Source organism: Dermacentor andersoni, chromosome 8 (genome assembly GCF_023375885.2).
Source record: "Dermacentor andersoni chromosome 8, qqDerAnde1_hic_scaffold, whole genome shotgun sequence".
Taxonomy (NCBI): Eukaryota; Metazoa; Arthropoda; class Arachnida; order Ixodida; family Ixodidae; genus Dermacentor; species Dermacentor andersoni.
The window spans coordinates 146,186,844-146,206,464 of NC_092821.1; the positions used below are offsets into that span (position 1 = coordinate 146,186,844).

Consider the following 19,621-nt stretch of genomic DNA (forward strand, 5'->3'; position numbering starts at 1 on the left):
ACAATAATTAAAGACATCGGCAACGGCTGCAGCTGCCACTCGGTTGGTCGAATGTGTGTCTTTTTGTGCTTAGTGCATGTGCATATGTTTGTGAGCGTCAAGTTTGATATTTTACGTGTGCGTGTGTGTTGATAGCTTGCACGTGACGGTGCTGGTTCTGCAATATGGCTGCTTTAATCACGTAATGCCATAATATTTACTGCCTAAGCAACCTGATTCATTCTCATAGAGACACAATTGGAGCGCGGCTGGCGTCTGTGCCAGGACCACGAGAAAACCACCGCGCGAGATGCCAGCGGACGTAGCCTCTTTCCGCGCTGGTCGCCCAACATGGCGGCTAGGATGACGACCGTGCAAGCCAGCGATAACCTCTTTAGGTTAATCTCTTCTGGCTCGTACTTCATAATCGTAAGTTTAGGGAAGGCAAAGACTTAAGCAAATGAAAGCGCAATACAGTCCTTTATACAGTCCAGTACCTTTATAACGAAGTGCAATTGGGGCCTCCGAAATTATTCGTTATACAGGGCACTTCGCTGTAAAGGTGACGCATCGCCAAGCTACCAAAAGAACCGGGACAAATTTAGTTCTTCGTCTTGCATGTCATTTCGTTGAAGGCGTTTGTTGCAGGGGAACTCGACACGTTACGCAATCGTACCAGCGTGCCACGAACACTTGTTTGGAGCACCGAGCCCTTCAGAGGGAGTTTGCATTGACGTCGAACACTTCATGAAAACTCAAAAGTCAATAGACATAAGGACGAATGCAGTCCTTCAAGCTCAGGGCTGTCATCGGAGTTTTGTTAAAAGTCTTCATTTTTTTTTATTTGCACGTTGAGCTATCTGGACAGGTTAATTGACAGTCGCGCTTTACAAGCGAATGCCTGGAAATGTAAACTTCCGAGTTTTTTTTTTTTCCTTAATGCCGAAAATTCTGGTCATGGGCTGAGGCATTTCGGCTGAGAGTGAGCTCAAGGCTGCATTTTTATTTCCCCTCCGAGTTTCGTGTGAAATAATTTGCACTCCGCTTATAACAATAGCTTAGTATTGAGTTATATCACAACCCCAAGTTTATTTAAAGAAAAAAGATGTAGGGAGTGTAAAGTGGTAAAACCTTGCCAGGGAACTATAATGTTCATGAAAAAATTTACATCGCTTATATCGTACGAAGAAGTACAATATATGGAAGACTGCTTCAGCAAAAACTCCCAGTTGGTTTGGCAATTGAGTCCGCTTTTTAAAATCTTACGTTATTATTTTACATTCATCATAGATCAGACGTGCGTTTTACAGAATAAGACGTTTCACAATGAAACTTCTTCAAGTTGAATCAAGTAGAAACCAGGGCGGTCAAAATAAATCAAGATGACCTTACCATCTGTCAGTACTTTATATTTATGGAATAAATTTTGTCACAGTCCGTGTTACAACTGCACAATAAAAACATTCTAGCTTTTATCATGCCACTCCGTAATAAAGGCACACTTACGCCTCGTACAAAGCGTGCCTAGACTATCGAGGTGGTGAACCCACACTATACACCAAGGTTCGTCGGAAGTCACGGGTCCGAGGGTAGCGAAAACCGAACCTCATAGATGTGAGGTTTGAGCTCACAAAATTCGGAATTCCAAATTTCAGAACCGTGTCCTGATACAGATAGTAAATATCACACCCTTCGGCAACCTACAAAAGTATACAAAATCCTTGAGACTTGTTGCGCACACGACATAAGAACAATGGGGAAGAAGACAAATGTTTCCTTACCAGAAGCCGCTGTACTTTGGCTTCGTCGCCATTTTCCGAGGCGGGCGCCTTCCGGTTCGCCATGTCACCTGTTTAGTTCACGGCTGGCTATTCTGTCCTACGACACGTCGATTGCATTTGCTCTAATGGACGCTAGCGATTGTTCACCGTTTCCCGTTGAAGGCACAGCACACCATCATACGAGTTTCTTTCGCTAGTTGAGATAGGACGACGTCCAAGCAGCCTCTGTCAATATTTCTAGGTTGCCGTTAAAATGAGCCGTCTGTTGTGCTTGACGCTAAAGCAGGCTATGATGATCGCTAGCAGATAACAGGCAGTGTTCGCTGGCATTCCTTTTCGCACAATCATGGCACGTTGGATGCGTTGTCAGCAGACGCTGAAGGAGATGCTGTATTTTCAAGGATGACTGGGCAAAGCGTGTCATTTTTGACACTGTGCAAGTCGTAAGGAAGGGAGTGGTTACTAACTGATGACGCAGCTGCATATGACGGAGGCAGGCGTCGTACACATGTTAGACGTAGGTCAAATGCCTTAAATAAATTTTACCGGTTTTAACAGTCGGCTGTACCCCTCTTTCGATAGGCTTCTTGTAAACTGACTGCTTTCCGAGACGTCAAGCAAGCTGGCAACGTGCCGGGATGCCCACCTCGATGTCACTTTTGCTGCAAATCTTCCAAAGCTCGTTGAAGTAGATGTCTGCACATTTGGCGACACAAGTCAGCTCGTCGCCCTAACGACACGACCCAACTAATAACTGACCAGGAAAGCGCACTTCCTAGTCTTTGTCAGCAGAAGACCTTGCAGCCGGTCGCGCGTTGATATGCAGGCTCGCGCATACCGACGAAACTTGTCTTTATCGATATCTTCCCAAAGGACGGCTAGTCGTGGTGTCGTTCATTGGTAGAAGTGCGTCCAAAACCGCAGCTGCCTCGTCATGGAATAAGAGGAATAATACAGGCAACGCACTTGTCGATAGAAGTGTGTCGTCGATGCGGTGCGCGTTCGACTAGCCACATGAGGTGTGAGCTGTGACGAGAAAGTGGCGTGCTTGCGTCGTATTCAGGTCAACAGCGCAGGGAAAGGGCGACGCGAACATGTCATAGGTGACAGATGACTTTGAAGAACAGCACACGTAAGCACGTTTTAGGTAACAGACGACGAGCTCTCTTCCAGTTGCGCAATAACTACACGAGACGACCAATGATAGAACACGTTTCGCGGCAGACGACAAGCTTGAAGTTCAATGTCGACGACATCATAGTTCGAGCTCTTGAGAAGACGATATAGTATGTAACACGCTGCAAGCCAGATGACTGATTTAAGTTCCGGAGCAGGCGACACAGCTATAGCTCGACGCGGCCAGACAGCCAGACGTCACTAAGCTTGAGGTGAGGCATCACTGCCATTCTACTTTGCACAGCAGACGACAGATGCAAGAACTATTGCTGCGTGGCAGACAAACACCCGGGAAGCGTGCAGAAGTACAGCAGACGGCAGATGCACGCGCTATGCAGAGTGCACGATGAACGTCCAGGAAGCGTGCAGACGAGAAGCAGACGACGAACGACGAACCGCGCGCGCGTTCCGGTACACTGTGTTCTGGCTCGCGCCGCCGGCGTCAACTTCGCAAAGCGTTCCGCCGCCGTCACTGGTCGTCTGGCACAGGCAAAAGGCACCTCGTTCCGTTTAAGCGGGAAAAGCAAAAAGGGATCGATGCCGGAGGGCGGCGTGCGGACGATATACTGCTGGGTGGAGCTCTCTTTTCAGCGTAGCACCAGTCGATGGGAAGCAGTCACGTGACAGCGTACGTGATCGAGCACCGGTCACGTGTCCTCGCGTATTCGCGACAGCGCATAGACGACGCACAGGCTTGCATTTCGCCGGAGCCCGGCAGGCGTAGGGTCGATGTTCCGCCGTCGTCGGTGAGGCAATGACACACTTTGTTTCATTTATTTATTTTGCATTTTCTTTGTTTCCAACTTTTATGGCACTCTGTCTTGTTTCTTTTTCTCTCTGCCTCTTTATATTAGTTTCTTCTGGTAAACTCGTAGCTCTTTGTAGTTTTTGCCAGTTTCACTTCAGCCGTCTGCTTCCACAATGGGTGAACGCAAGGAAAAATTAACTGCGACTTCAGAGTTCCCGCATACCTTTCATCTCGTGTCTTAACTCTCATGACACCACGTCCTGCTGCATATATTGGGTCAGCCAGAGACAACGACCGTTTATCTGGACGAGGAGCTTTTATATTTCTAAAAGGCTCTGACGTCATCAGCAAAGCCACAAAGGCGAAAATGATGGGCGTGGTGGTAGCAACTCGGAAACAACACAAGGGCTCCGACGCTGCTTGCCGTAGTGGGGCAATCTGCTACAGGGTGCGTTATTGCTGACAAGGATACACGCCTAAAAACTCGGCCACCTTTGCTTCTTTCCTTTTTCGGTCGGTCCCCAAGGGCCGTGGCGAAACTGGGTTGTGTTCGAGAACCTCAAAATTGTTTTCCTCGCGACCGAAATAGGAAACAAATCGCGTAAAAGTGGGTGGCACTGAACATAGGGTGCTCTTTCGTTTTGTTGTGCAACCTTGTTGGCGTTGTTTCTAGAAGCCGAAGTCATGGAAACCTTCGGGTAAGAAAGAAAGAAATAAGAGAAAAGGGCTAGTGACAATGAAGTGCGCAGCAGTACGTGAGGAACAAGTGTGGCCTGAATAATTGGCCCTTTTCGAGTCTACCGCCCTCTACGAGTGTACTTACGTGACTGAGGGCTGGTCACGTGTCCTCACGGATTCACAAAACGGTGTGAACAACAGCAGTGGCGGCTGGCTCGAACTTGGTCAGAGCCCGGGGCGTTGGATCGATGTCCATGTGCCTCACAAGACACTTGAAAACTCGAAGTGATATATATATATATATATTCTGTGTTCCAGGAGACCTTCTACAAATATTCTGTGGCAAATAGCACCGTTTCACATCTTCAGGTAGATTACTGGAAGCGGCGCATGTTAAGAAAAGCCTAGGGAGCTCATTAGAAAGGCCCACTAATTAACATTTTAATGAGTAGTTATAGAGCACATTTTGTAATTGAGGAAATGAAACCGGACGATGATAAAGTTGTCTGCAGACGGATATTTGGAGCCAAGATCTGCCAAAAAAATACCTCGGCGCTGCAGTTAACATCGCTCCGGGTCGACCGAGAAAGGCTTTGGTAAAAGTAGTCATTGGAACATTAGCCTAATTCTTAACACATTTTAGCGATGGACATATCGAAACTGGTGCGAGTATCCCCTTCTTCTAGGCTTCAATTTCGAAATTTCGGCATGCGCCCTACAGTGAATAAACAGAAAGTTAGAGGAAGTTTTTGTCTATTAGGTAACTGAACATGGGGGCTTATCGTGCAAGTAATGTCTTCCTGAACGCGAAGGATTACGCCATATGCCATAGGCGGGTGTAACTGCACTCTCGTGATGGAGAAACCACCACGGTGGCACAATAACAATATAAAAAATCAACGTTTGCTCCAAGTCAGCGTGTAGAAACCACGGTGGTACAAAAAAAAAAGAAATCAATGTCTGCTTCAGGTCAGCGCGGAGAAACCACGGTGGCACATAAAAAGAAATGAACGTTTGCTCCAGGCCAGCATGGAGAAACTACAGTGGCATAAAAAAATGAAATCAACGTTTGCTCCAGGTCAGCGTGTAGAAACCACGGTGGCACAAAAAAAAAAGAAATCAACGTTTGCTCCAGGTCAGCGTGTAGAAACTACGGTGGCACAAAAAAAAAAGAAATCAACGTTTGCTCCAGGTCAGCGTGGAGAAACCACGGTGGCACAAAAAAGAAATCAACGTTTGCTCCAGGTCAGCGCGGAGAAACCACGTTGGCACAAAAAAATAAATGTTTACTCCAGGGCAGCATGGAGAAACCACGGTGGCACAAAAATAAATAAAAGCAGCGTTTGCTCCAGGTCAGCGTGCAGAAACCACGATTGCACAAAAATAAAAATATATCAGCGTTTGCTCCAGGTCAGCGGGTAGAAACGACGGTGGCACAAAAAAGAAATCAACGTTTGCTCCAGGTCAGCGTGGAGAAACCACGGTGGCACAAAAAAGAAATCAACGTTTGCTCCAGGTCAGCGCGGAGAAACCACGTTGGCACAAAAAAATAAATGTTTACTCCAGGGCAGCATGGAGAAACCACGGTGGCACAAAAATAAATAAAAGCAGCGTTTGCTCCAGGTCAGCGTGCAGAAACCACGATTGCACAAAAATAAAAATATATCAGCGTTTGCTCCAGGTCAGCGGGTAGAAACGACGGTGGCACAAAAAAGAAATCAACGTTTGCTCCAGGTCAGCGTGGAAAAACCACGGTGGCACAAAAGAAACCAATGTCTGCTTCAAGTCAGCGTGGAGAAACCACGGTGGCACAAAAATAAAAATAAATCAACGTTTGCTCCAGGTCAGCGTGGAGAAACCACGGTGGCACAAAAGAAACCAACGTCTGCTTCAAGTCAGCGTGGAGAAACCACGGTGGCACAAAAATAAAAAGAAATCAACGTTTGCTCCAGATCAGTGTGGAGAAACCACGGTCGTACAAAAAAAAATCACTGTTTGCTCCACGTCAGCGTGTGTACCCCAACTTGACCAAGGATGTGCCATCGAAGGAGCTGCATCCATGTAAAAGACGACGGCGTACTCGTGTCCGAATAACAACGTTTCAATCTTTGAGAGGACAAAACTCGGCGCCAGCCTCGCATTATACGACTGAGACACGAAAGCAGATCACTTAACGAAAGCTCCTCGGTTTCAGACTGACAAAACATTGATGATTCGTTGACTTTATTTGCAAATGACCTGCGTAAACCACCAGCACTGTCAATGCACGCCTGTGACACAGTCGCTGTACAATGAACCCGGTCTCATCTCCCAGACAATAAAACTTCTCATTTTGCGACGACAAAAAAAAAAAAAAATAGACAAACATACGACGTGCAACGAGAAAGGGGGAAGAAAGTAAAACAAAGAGCGAACATAAACATCATTCAGCATGAGAATGATCCCGCATCGTGATACGATGGCCAACACGTGTAAGGCACCAACATCGCGCACACCGCGCGATCGTCTAAGCAGTCGACACGTCGTTCAGAGATAAATACCTGCACAACCTCCACACCGGGAGAACGGCCCTGCGGCAAGCTGACACCATTTCCAACACCTTTTTCTGAAGATTCTCTTCCACAAGCGAAAAAAAGGGGGGGAGGGGGAATTGGAAGGTACAGAGACACGCCAAAGTCAGTGTTTTCACAGGAAGGCGTGTCCACGATGAGTGTTCAACAAAAATGAGGTGATACTACGCAAAAGCAAAACAACTTAGATTTCATTTAAATTATTAAGCCAAGAACACGACGATAAACGATAAAACGTGAGGGCTAAACTGTTGGGAGTTATTTACAACTTATTGAAAAAAAAAACTGTCACCGGTATATTTTGGAAAGCTGTTACGTCAGCGGCGTGTTTTACGTGCACAGCCTTCCAGTCAACAGCAGCTCATACAGTAAGAGCCGGTCTTTCAATGATTGCAACACTGCATGGCATGCATGGTGATGATTTCACTGCTTTGCTTAGTTACGTTGAAGTACAGAACTATCTATCTGCCCAGGTGAATGCGAACGCTACCTTTATATAAACTTCGGGTGGGAGGTAATGGTCAGCATCCATCTGCGGCAAGTGTGACAATCTGTAGCGTCATATGAAGACAAGAAAGCAGAAAAAAGGTTTTATCTTTACTCCTGTCTTTAAGCCTGCAGTTCATGTTATGAGACGTCGTCGCAGCTAGCGTGAAGCAGATTTTTAAAGAAACGGACGCGTCTTTTGCTTTGTATCAATGATAGCCCAGACCAGGACCACCGACATGGCCGTAGGCGATTGCAACCTTCTCTGGCGTACTTTCAGCCAGAGGTATCGCGGCAGCACGATCTAGGTATGCAAAAATATCGAGGTACGCCGAAAATCGCAAGACACTTCTGGCGCGATGGACAGGCGGCACTGAAATGCAACGTCTTATACTTTAACTGACGTCAAAGAGGCCCGACGAGCAAACACGACGACCAAAAACAGAAAAAAAAAACATCGCCCGACTACAACCAACCCCCGATTTGTCGCACAGCGTCCGCAATCTCGCGATGCACTTCCGTGCTGACGGAGTCTCTCGCGACGGCACACGACACCGGCGGTGACGTAGAAGACACCTTCACGACGTCACCTCCCTGCGTCGCGACCTTGGGCAACGTCGCACCCGAGTACAGACCGCAGTTGCCGTGACCGCGCAGTATGAAGTTGGCCTTGTACGCCGCAATGCCTGCCGGGAAAGGACCTTCATCCACGGACGTGCCTTCCTGACTCTTCAGCAGGTCTTCGGAACCGCTGCGACGCGCGCTCGCTAGCGTGGAAAGCCGAGAGCTCTTGGGGAAGCTCGCAGTTAGGCCTGGCTTGCTGCCGTTGCTAACGGTGCTGCCGGGTAAGGTCTTCGAGCCGTCCAGCGAAGTCTTGCCGGAGCCGGTCTTCGGCGTGGAGTTGGACGACGCCACCGCTAGCCTCGAACCGTGCTTCTCCAGCGGCGTCGACGCTGACGCGGACCCCTTGCTGACGTCACCGGAAGCCGCCGGGTCCGCCCGATTCAGCACGGACGAAGACGCCGACAGGTTCTGCTGCTTCCGGAACACGGTGGCCAGCGACGCCGGTTCGTTCGATCTGTCGAGCAGGATGCCGTTGCTGATGATCTCGTGGGTGGACTCGTGGTGCTGCTGCTGCAGCTTCCGCCGGTCTTCCGACTTGCTCCGACGCCTGGCCGTGGCGGAATCGACGAAGCGGTGGACGCCGACGACGCGGGGCTTCTCGTCCCCGGCGGCGTCGCAGCGGGATGCCGAGCGGCTGTTCTTGCGGAAGAGCTTGGGCTCCGGGAGCGCCGGGTAGTTCCAGTCGATGACGTCGTCCTTGTCGGAACTGCCGTCGCTGTCGCGAGCGGCGCCGTTCGCACCGGTGGCCTTGCTGCCACCGCTGTGGTTACTGCTCGCGATGCTGGGAAGCACCGCCGAGGCGTTCTTGGTTTCGATTGCCTTCGGTGTGCTTGAGATCTGGGAACAACAAAAAAAGAAAGATATATATTTTTTCTTTCTTTGGTTAGTTGATTACGGAGTTGTAGACAAGCCCGACGAGAGCGTATAATACAGAATGAAAAATCATCCAGTTCAATGGCTTCGTTAAGTTAACTTTGATGCAATATCGTTTGCCATCGCCATCCACACTCTCTTTACGATAACCGTAAGCTTCCTCTCCAGAACGAGCACACTGGGGAAATACTTTAAGTCTATCTCATCTGCGTCTCATCTTACCACATTGTCCGCGGCGATTCCTTGTTGCTTCATGGCAAGAACTGCTTAACGCGATGGCACCTGTGTAAGCCAGTGACACTAGGAGCGCCGATAGTATTGGGGGGCGAGCTCCACCACTAGAAGAGCTGGCGCCACCGTCGGCATGACGTGTTATGAGGGATCACGTGGACACAGCGGGCGCGTCGGTTGCTTCGAAAGCGCCAAAGCAAGCTGAAAACAGAAAGTTTGAAGTTACACCTGCGCTGCGGTTCTGATCAAGTGTGGAGGTTTACCCGCTTCGGGTGTCTGCTTGACCACACTTCAAAGCACTATAATAGGTAGCGGCTGCCTTTGAAGGCGCCCAACGTGGTTAGGCTAATGATCAGTGCCGCAGTGCCGGACGTACGCTACCAAGCCCGCAGGATAACGAGCCGCGTGAATCTTGGATCGTGAAACTTAGAACCGACAAGCAGCCATCGGCTACAAGTAAGCACTTCCGCGAGGAATGTTTCTGCTACGGTGTCGGGGCTGCGATGTTGAGTGAGTAAGTCCTCACTAAAAGACGCTCGCCCGCGCGCGCTGCCCCGGATAACGCCATGAAGCTTTGATCTAAAAAATTGTTGATGCTAGATACTGGCAAGTATACTGGAATGGAAAGGGAACGGTAAGAAGAACTTTAGAAAAGGGGCATGACATATGCTCAGGTTTGTGTTAGCACTAAACATTGAATGTACTGGATTAAGAAAAATAAGCAGCAGGAAATTGCTCGCTGAGAAGACCGATAAACATACAGTGCGATGAAACTTGAGAAATGCTATTAAAACGTCCAAGAATTTATATGAAGAAGAAGAAGAAGAAGAAGAAGAAGAAGAAGAAGATTTGATCGTCCCGAAAGCGTATCAAAAGTTGGCGTAGGCGTCGATGTCCCTAACATGCCGAGGATGATGAGGCCGCCTTTAACGGAGATAGGTCCTTCTATCGAAACGTTGGCCAGCCTTCCTGAGGCACCTTATCCCTGTTTACAATCTTTATACCACAGTGTGCTATTCCATCTGTCAGCCCCTTTCTTGACTTATAACGAAATTATTTTTGAACAGCTCTGATAGCGTCCAGGCAACATTGGTTGCTTGCGTACGGTCAAATGCTCATATGCTAAGGGTTGATGCTCACGGCACGGTTGGAATAACGTGCTCGCAGCGAAAGCGTAGTAGCAGCGTAGTCGGTCGCTACGAACCGGTGTGATCACTGCATTGAGGCTTCGTTCTGTTATGCTCCGTTTCGTTACACAGTTGAGCGAAAATTCGTCCTGGTCCGGGACGAAGCGTGGCCGGGCCGAATTTTTCTTCAGCTGCGAGGCTTTTTCTTTCGAGGGACCCGCATGGGTTTCCGTTGTAGCAACTGCTACGAACGGGTGGATGTCCGATTTTCCCTCTAATAATTACTCCCCTCCACCTTGCGGGTTTCCGCAGGACTATTGCGTCATATATCCACACATACCTTGAGCGAGGCGAGCGCCCTCTTCTCGGCCAGGACCATGTCGTCCGAGTCCGACTGGAAGCCGTCGGGCGGCCGTATGGTGGGCACGTCGATGAGCACCTCCTCTCCGGCCGGCTGCTCCGTCTCGGTCGAGTACTCCAGGAAGCTGGAGCGGCCCGAGTCCGTGGCCTGCGCGTCGCTCTGGTCACTGTCCTCCGTGTCCGAGGTCTTGGAAGACGTCTGCGAGTCGCAGAGAGACACGAGAAGTTCGAGCATTGAAACGGCAGAAAGAGAGCAATCCGAGACGCGATGTACACGTGCATCCATTTTCTTTTTTTGTAGCAATGTTGTTCATCATCATCAGCATAAAAAATTAAATTATGGGGTTTTCCGTGCCAAAACCACTTTCCGATTATGAGGCACGCCGTAGTGGAGGACTCCGGAAATTTCGACCACCTGGGGTTCTTTAAAGTGCACCTAAATCTAAGCACACGGGTGTTTTCGCATTTCGCCCCCATCGGAATGCGGCCGCCGTGGGCGGGATTCGATCCCGCGACCTCGTGCTCAGCAGCGCAACACCATACCTCGGCGGGTTCATCATCATCATGAGTTATTGTTCCTTGACCCCTTTCAGAGAGAGAGAAAGAGAAAGGAAGGACAGGAAGGCAGGGAGGTCAACCAGAAGAGCACCCTGTTTGCTACCCTACCATGGCGTTGGGGAAAGGGGAATAGAAAGGGGAAAAGGGAGAGAGTAGGCGCTGAGTGTGTGTGGGGGGGGGACACTATAGTGCAGACCCCTTTCAGGGTGTTACATAAGGGGGCGGGGCAAATGCATCAATAAACAATATGGTCATTATTATACAATGGTTAACTTATTTATACAACGGTAAACAAAACTTAGCACACATGCTAGAAGACTTAGGGGAAGCTTTAAGCTCGGACGCTCTTATCTAAATCTTAGGGAGCGGAAAGAAATTTGCTTTCGCGGAGACAACTACAGCAGTCTTCAATAAGGTCTGTTGCATTTAAAAGAAACAAGTTGCAACCTAGTGACCACACGAAGCCAATTATTATTTAGGCCGTCGTTTTTCTTGCAAAAATTTATGGAAATTGCGAAATAAAAAGAAAAGCGCAGGTTCCGTGAAATCTCTCACTCATTAATAAACGATATCCCAATTCTCCAAAGGGTACTTAAGACATTTAAAGCCGGCGAAATTGATATATTATATACACTCCTAAATATACCAGTACGACTTGCAAAACCCTCGTAAACATCTTACGAATATCACGCAAGCTGCAAATTCACACATCAAGTTTATCCATTTTCAATGCTCCAGCAGATGAAGTTTACAGAACTGCAGTATAGAAGATGGCCAGCGGAGTGAGTATCTTGGTCATGGGCATAGGCCAGAATGGAACGTGAAACCGACACGTAGTACGGCTACCCTTATAGCACGTGTGGGTATACGCCGATGTTCCTGGCACCTCGGCCTATCGAGTACTTCGTGGTCAACGCAGAGAAGCTTTTCGGCCAGCGCCACAGTTTAATAACAACATGTCTAACTACAAGCGAAGCCTAAGCGCAGCCGGGGGTCTGTAGATATCGCTACTCGACTAGGTTTAACCAGAACTAAACCACAGCCAATTTTTTGTTTGAATAATCGGAGAGAGTAGTCACTGAAACAGGCGTTGTAAACAAATGCGCAGCACTGAGCGTGGTCCTGGCTTAACACGTTTATAGGAACGGCCGCTTCAACACAAATTAAGTCTTGTCATCATTTGGTGCATAGCGTACGGCTTGCGTCTGTACTCGTCGCCCACACCTTGCACTGTGGGTACACGAGTGCAGAAAACGTGAACAGGAAACTTGCCTACCTTTGGTTCCTCGATCACTTTCTTGAGAGTCAGCACTTCTTGCTTGAGGTCTTCGCACTTCTCCTTGAGCTGCGGAAGGTATTGACAGTGTACGCTTGGTTATATTATTTTGCGGCGAATTGCGGACGACAGACTCGACTGCTCTGCTCCCTTACAAAAGTAATTTAAGCTGTGTTGACGTTATTGCGTCTAAAGAGAAACATTTTGTTGAAAGTACAACAATATACCTGCTTCGTCTTTATAACGATGACAGTCATATCGCAGAAACATTATGCTGGAAGCCCTTCACGTTTATTTTTATGTTTTATTTATTTATTTATATTGCAATTCCCACCGGGATTTTAGCAGGGTGGGTTACAATACATGAGAGAAAATACAGCATACTGGCAAACAAAATATATGTACATGCCTAGGTCACAGTCAAGAAAGAACACAAAAAAATTAAGCCGAACATTTATCAAATGTGCAAATGAAACAGAGGAACACTCAACGCATATATCATATAGACAGTCACTATAATATAACCAATTTTGTTTCAGCCATCAAGAAGGGATGCGAAAGCTGACAAACAGTCTGCTTGAATGATACAGCTGCTGAGCTTATTCCAATCTCTGACTGTTAGTGGGAAAAATGAATACTTGAAAGAGTCATTATGAGAACGAAAAGGTGTTATTGTTAGTTCATGTCTTTGACGTGTTGAATAACCAGAAGAAAATGTAATCCATTCGCTAACGTCGACTTTATAGTGCCCCTTAACTAATTGATATAAAATTTTTAGTCTGTTTTTGCGTTTATGTTCCTGTCTTTGCGTTTATGAATACATAAACACAACACAACCTAACCGCACACATTAATTTGGGCATTACACGGGACTGATTACCTGCACTGGGTTCCGCTATAGTATATAAAGACAGTGGTAAAAACAAGACGTGGATGGACACAGCGCTTATGCAAATTTTCACAGCAGCTGCACTGACTGCGCATTTTTGACAGGAGCGCAACGTTTTAGCTAGTATATCGTTTTCTGCTTTCTGTACTTACTTAGTAAAAGCACGCCCAAATGAAGTTGCGAATTAAGTTCTCGCAGTTGCGTTCTTTGGCTTGTGCTATACACACAGTCGAGAGCAAGAGTTTGGGGACCAGTGGTGCCACAAATTTTTTTTTCACTACCTGCGGATAAAAGCTTAAATCGAGTGGTACAGCCTACGCGGGCCTGTTCGACCAGCGTCATGCATTAAAACAGTTTCACGTCGCACGGCTGTGCTAAAAGAACTCCTTTTTTTTTTGCTGATGCCATCGTCTCTAGACTTTTGCTGTCGACTGTACGTACACATGGAAGTCGTGCATGCATGTGTATGTATGTGCACCCATGTGGACATATATGTGTGGGTACACTTTCTGTCCCAGTTAAACCAGGCAATGAAGACACATTTGCAGAGGCTTAACTTTGCTTCCGGGTACAAAGCAAATACCGGGTACAACAAGCAAACATCGAATGTTTCGGGAGGAAGATACATTAAGCTAGCACATTCAAGGCACCTCCAACCGAAATCGCTAGAACCCTACGCAAAATGAGCAAAAGAAGGGCTTTAATCTGCTTTCAGTTCAAATATGACGAAATTTATAGGTGTGAGTGTATGTTCAAATATTACGAAATATGTATGTATGTATGTATGTATGTATGTATGTATGTATGCATGCATGCATGTATGTATGTATGTATGTATGTATGTATGTATGTATGTATGTATGTATGTATGTATGTATGTACAATGCAGGGTGGTCATTTTTAAGTTTTACGTAATTTTTAAATACTGCCGATTAAGGATACCATGATTCTAGTCCTTGACCTGGATTATTCAGAGGCAGACATTACTAGTGCGCGACATCAAATCACATATTTGACTAATTAGCTAGCATTGACGAATTAACTTCTTAATTACCTTACGGCACATATTGCAATCTACGAATTGTAGTCTGTGAGCTTGCAAGACGCATCCACTTGAACTTCCAGGGTGGCACCAGTTTGGAGATATATTTTGAAGTGTGAGACGAAATACATAGGTGTTCCAGTTACTTTTGTGCTACAATGCATAAAAGAGCAATTTGTTCAAAAAATAAGTGCACCATCAGTGCATCTTTATGGCGAGTTTGATGGCGCATATCTCCAAACTGGCGTCCTTCTGGAAATTCATTCCAAGTAGACATGCCTGCAATCTCGCTGGCTACCATTAGTAAATTGCAATATGTGTCATAATGTAATTAATTAGGCAGTTAATTATCGAATGTTTGTTAATTAGTTGAATATGTGCTTCGATTTACCATGCAAGTAGTGTACGCCTCTCTGAACAATCGCGCTCCAGGACTAGAATCCTGGCACCTTTAACAGGGGATATTTAAAAATTACATGATCACCCCGTATAAGTGAGTGCCATGAACTGAATCTAGCTACACTAGAAGAATATTCTGAAACTAAAAGTTTAGAGATTGTTTCTTAATCACAAGCTTAGCAGTATACGTACCTCTCGCTCAACTTGGATCAGGTTCATCTTGTCTTCTTCCAACTTTCTGAGAGCACGCCTGAGAAGTTCCACCTGAAGTCATAAATAAAGTTCTCACAATCACGTATTGCTGACTTTCATATGAATATTTTTTTCGAGTTGTACAATGTCGACAATTGTTTGGTGGAAGAGAAGGAACTGCGGGCCGGAATCGAACCTAGCGACCTCGCAGACGCCAGGTATTTTGAGTCTCTTTTATCAATGAAAAATACGTATTTAACACAAGTGAATATATGACAGGCGAGAGAACCAACCTTCACGCCTCGCCGGCGACTGCTCTTCACATAAGAAAAGTTCACCCAAACGTGTGCAGATGTGCAACGACAGAAGCATATGGTAGGTTAATAAACCGCGTTGGAAAAATCCCACATCAGAAAAATATCCCTCATAAGAAAATTATGCCCAGGCGGGTGATGGACGTACTAAATCGTGCTACCGACACAAGTATGTTGCAGTAATATGCATAGAAGCACAGGTCTGCTAACGCCAGACAGAACAAGAATACGCAGTACAGAAGCGTAAAGCTTTAAGGGTGTCAAAGAAGAAGCTCCTGACTTCTACACACCCCTCTGAGAGGTTGAATAACCCAAGGTGGCTCTAGAAAATTTATTGATTTGTTTGTTTATTTATTTATATATTTATTTCCCGCATCCTTATGCGTTAACAACGTTCTCAGTACATCACTCCCACACCCACTTTGTCGCGTGAAACCTAGGGAGCTATAACAAAACCAAGGCTTCATTCATTCATTCATTCAGATATGTAACAGATTCCTATTTGAACATTTACTGAGGGGGTTTTACAAAGTAGTTGAAGAACACGAAGCAGAAAGTCTATTCAGTTTCTTTCTTTCTTTCTTTTTTCTTTCTTTCTCACGTCGTTCTTTTTCAGTCATCTAGGTTTGCACGCGGCATAATGTCAGAACGAAATTAAATATGAGCCTGGAGGTCCCTTTCATGTAGATACTACCAAAGTGACTCTCATAAAATATGTATTTTTCCCACGAGCCATCGTTAACGGTCTTCGGATGTGTCTACACTTTCACGACCTTTGACTACCGCACCCCTCGCGGTTGCATGACACGTCCTTTTGGGGTGCCACGAATAACACCACAAAGAGACTGCCGAAGGTGAGGCAAGACTTTCTTGGGCCCTTTGCAGTGTGAGATTCGGTCTACTGCGAATGTGAAAGCGGGGGCCGAAGGCACAGCTATAGGCTCACCTCTGTGCGCAGCTTTCCGTTCTCGTTGCCCACCCGTTTGTGCTCGTTGAGGGCCGTGCCGACGTCGAGGTAGTTACGCTTCCAGCGGCCTATCTCCTCCCACACGCCGTCCGTCGAAGGGACGCCCTTCTCCTGGAGGTTCTGCACGAAAGGTCGAGACAGACGGACTCGTTATGAAGAGTACACCTTCCCTGTGGGTGTTAAAAAAAGAGAAGACTGTGCAAAAATCGCGGACGATTAATGGTGAATGTCAGCGAATAACCGGACACTACTGGAAATGCTATAGCGGATGTGCTGCGAAATTCTTTCGAGGAACCCGTATGGCTTTCCTTTGCAGCAAGTGCTACATACGGGTGCATGTCTGATTTTCCCTTTATTAATTACTTGTCTCCACCTCGCGGGTTTCCGCAGAACTATTACGTCAAACTCTTGCCTTTGCTTCGATTTGTCGACAAATTCGACTTCGCTCTGCCATCTGCTAGCCGCCTGGTTAGCTCAGATGGTAGAGCGGCTGCCCCGGAAAGGCGCTGGTTTCGGGTTCGAGTCCCGGACCAGGACGAATTTTTCTTCAACTGCGAGGCTTTTCTTTCGAGGAACCCGTATGGGTTTGCTTTGTAGCAATTGCTACATACGGGTGGATGTCGGATTTTCCCTTTATGAAATTCGGTAAGCTTGACCTTTCTGCACGAAAGGTCGACAAACGGACTCGTTACGAAGTGTACCTTCCATCGGTGTAAAAAAAAAGAGGAAACACACACACACACAAAGAAGGCGCCGAAATCATCGAACGATTGGGGTCAGTGCAAGCGAACAGCCGATAGGCGATATGTCAAATTCCGCAAGCAGGCTGGCTTTCCCACATAGGTTACACGCCCCAACCAAGATGGCCGCCTTTCCAGCAAGGATCGTGGGTAAACCTGGAGCACGCATTTTCAAAGCTAGAATGGTGCGAGGGGGTGAAGCAAGCAAGAATGGCGTCGGCAGCATACCATGTTGACCGACAACCCGAGGTCCGCCACCGTGATTAGGCCGAGATAGCTATGTCGGGAAGCCTGCTTGCGGAATTTCGCGTACACCCTAGCCTCTTTATTAAAGGAATGATGCGCTTGAAGACGTATCTCTGTTGCAGTGAGGACATTTAGGTGGCGTTTCTCTTTCTTTCTTTCTTTATTGCGAGATTTCGCAGAGAAGGTAGCCGTTAACCGGCACATCTCTGGCGGTAGGCATATACGTAACTTGTCATACGCGTGTTGTCTCCAGCATCGCGAGCGCCCGAGGGGACGACTCCCATCCTCCTCTCCCGCGGCCTCCGCAGGTGGAGAGAGTGGCGGGAGAAGAGGACGGCGTCTTGTCGCGAGGTCTGCACCTCGGTGTTCAAACCTTCGAAAGCACGAAAGCTCTCGCGCGACAGCGCGAGAGCAAGAGCCTTTTGCATCGGCACCTTTGTATCGGTTGCGAGATTCCGAACCCCACGAAAACGACTCAAAGAGAAAAAAAAAACTATTCGCGGTTGAAAGACACCGGTCTTTCTGTCAGTGTCTTTCAACCAAAGCAACTAGTATGCTTACCTTTTCGAGGACGCTGACGTCGAAGCCGGCCTCTTCGAGTTCGCTCTGCAGGCGTACTCGCTCGGACGGTGTCTTGCTGTTCGACAGCAGGATGTTGAAGAAGTACAACGCAGAGAACTGCTCGCCGGCCGGGAGATGATGATGGAAGAAAAGAGAACGAAGAGTAAAACGCGTGAGTACAGGATCGCATCCCAGCCTGCGCAGCCCTTCAGCTGTTGTTTGCGGAGAACACAGACAGACGTTCGAGAGTTTTACGAAACCACCGTCCCTACTACAGCGACTCCCTGCTAGAGTGCTAAACATAACAGTGACCAGAACTACAAAAGCAATGTCGTCTTCACAATGATTCTCCGCCGGTGCTAAGAAGGGCCATGCTGACACTTGTAAAAGCCGGAGGTCACCACAAGCTCATACCATGCTCGTTAAACTTGATATCCGGCAAGCGCAATAAATCGAGGCACAAAGACGCCTGAGCCAACAGATCGTCTTTCTCTTATTGGAATCTGCGTTTACCTCGTAGTTATGAATTTTTATAATGGCTCCCTACCACGCATTAACAAGAAAATGTCTACGACGACATAAGTGTCGTGTTCCTGGTTTGTGGTCTGAACTCCTGCTCGACGATATGTGAAAAAAAAAAGAGGCGTGAAATGAGTGTCCCAAGGCACATCGCTTTATTTGAAACAGAACAGCGCATTATTCACGGGGACAAGCAGGGAGAAACGACACGGACGAGCGCTTACCAAATCGCCCAAACGTCGGTTTTAACATCGCTTTAACCATTATTTCGTAGTGACGGATAAATAATTATCACGAAATAAAGGCATTAAAAAGGACAACGTGCGTTGAACTCTGCGAGTATCTCAAAACTCAAAAGATTTTCAACGATGCCTAAACGGAGTTGTTGTTTTTAAATGTAAAAATTTAAATAAGATGGTGAGAAATGCAGATAATTGGCCTACCTACAGCACAAGCACATACCTGCACTATCGCTCCGCCGTCGTCTTCTATTGTCACTAACACAATATATCAAGAGAAAAATTGCCGAAGTTCTGTGACTCTCTCATCCCTTTATATCATCATCATCATCATCATCATCATCATCATCATCATCATCATCATCATCATCATCATCATCATCATCATCATCATCATCATCATCACATGTTTTATGTCCACTGCAGGACTAAGGCCTCTCTCCCTGCGATCTCCAACTACCCCTTTCCTGCTAAACGCAATTATTGCGAACAGCAGTCTGAAATTCGCAAAACGTATATTGGCTACCGGGCTATATGTTGGCTCGTCCATACTTGAGATTTCCGCAACTTTCCAAGGTGCAAAAAAGCTTACGCGATCTTCAAGATATCTTCCTCCGCACTAATGCGTCTAGCCGAAATTTCGTTAGCCAGGAACTTCCACTTCCTTTCGAGTTTGCGCAACGGAACCATCGTTTGCCTGGCGTTGTCGAAAATCCGGGGCTATTCCCAAGCTGCTGCACGCTGTCACACGGCCACCGTGCCGGAGTTCTCTGCTTCCTCGAGCCCTTACGGGTCTTTCTACGCGCAGTCCGGCGAGTTCCCCTTTCCAGAGGGGCGCACCTGTGACGTCAGGAGCCTTCTAAAGGCTCGTGACGTCACAAGTGCGCCTCTGACGTCACGGACCTTTAGAAGGCTCGTGACGTCATAGGAGGACTCAAGAATGGACCGATGAACGGTTACATTCAAATTAGCTTTCTTGCTCATACCTATACTGAGTAAAGTGAAATTTCATTTTTTTCCCTTCAACCTTGCCCGGCATTCGGTTT

General features: G+C 47.1%; 2 protein-coding genes across 4 annotated transcripts in view; both read right to left on the minus strand.

The window, feature by feature from the left end:
• The window catches only part of LOC126528952 (kinesin-like protein KIF19), a 170,688-nt gene extending 167,781 nt beyond the window's left edge, over positions 1-2,907 (minus strand). The window contains exon 1 of the mRNA XM_055069498.2: positions 1,761-2,907. Within this exon, the coding sequence (XP_054925473.2) occupies positions 1,761-1,823 (63 nt within the window). The 5' untranslated portion in view covers positions 1,824-2,907. The remainder of the gene's footprint in view (positions 1-1,760) is intronic.
• A 3,661-nt stretch (positions 2,908-6,568) lies between these two features.
• Positions 6,569-19,621, minus strand: part of mwh (multiple wing hairs) — a 254,309-nt gene continuing 241,256 nt past the window's right edge. For all 3 annotated transcript variants that reach the window (XM_050176524.3, XM_050176525.3, XM_055069499.2), the window contains exons 8-13: positions 17,818-17,934; positions 16,250-16,390; positions 14,990-15,061; positions 12,468-12,536; positions 10,614-10,832; positions 6,569-8,879 (exon numbers count right to left, since the gene is read on the minus strand). In XM_050176524.3, the coding sequence (XP_050032481.2) occupies positions 7,884-8,879; positions 10,614-10,832; positions 12,468-12,536; positions 14,990-15,061; positions 16,250-16,390; positions 17,818-17,934 (1,614 nt within the window). In that variant the 3' untranslated portion in view covers positions 6,569-7,883. The remainder of the gene's footprint in view (positions 8,880-10,613; positions 10,833-12,467; positions 12,537-14,989; positions 15,062-16,249; positions 16,391-17,817; positions 17,935-19,621) is intronic.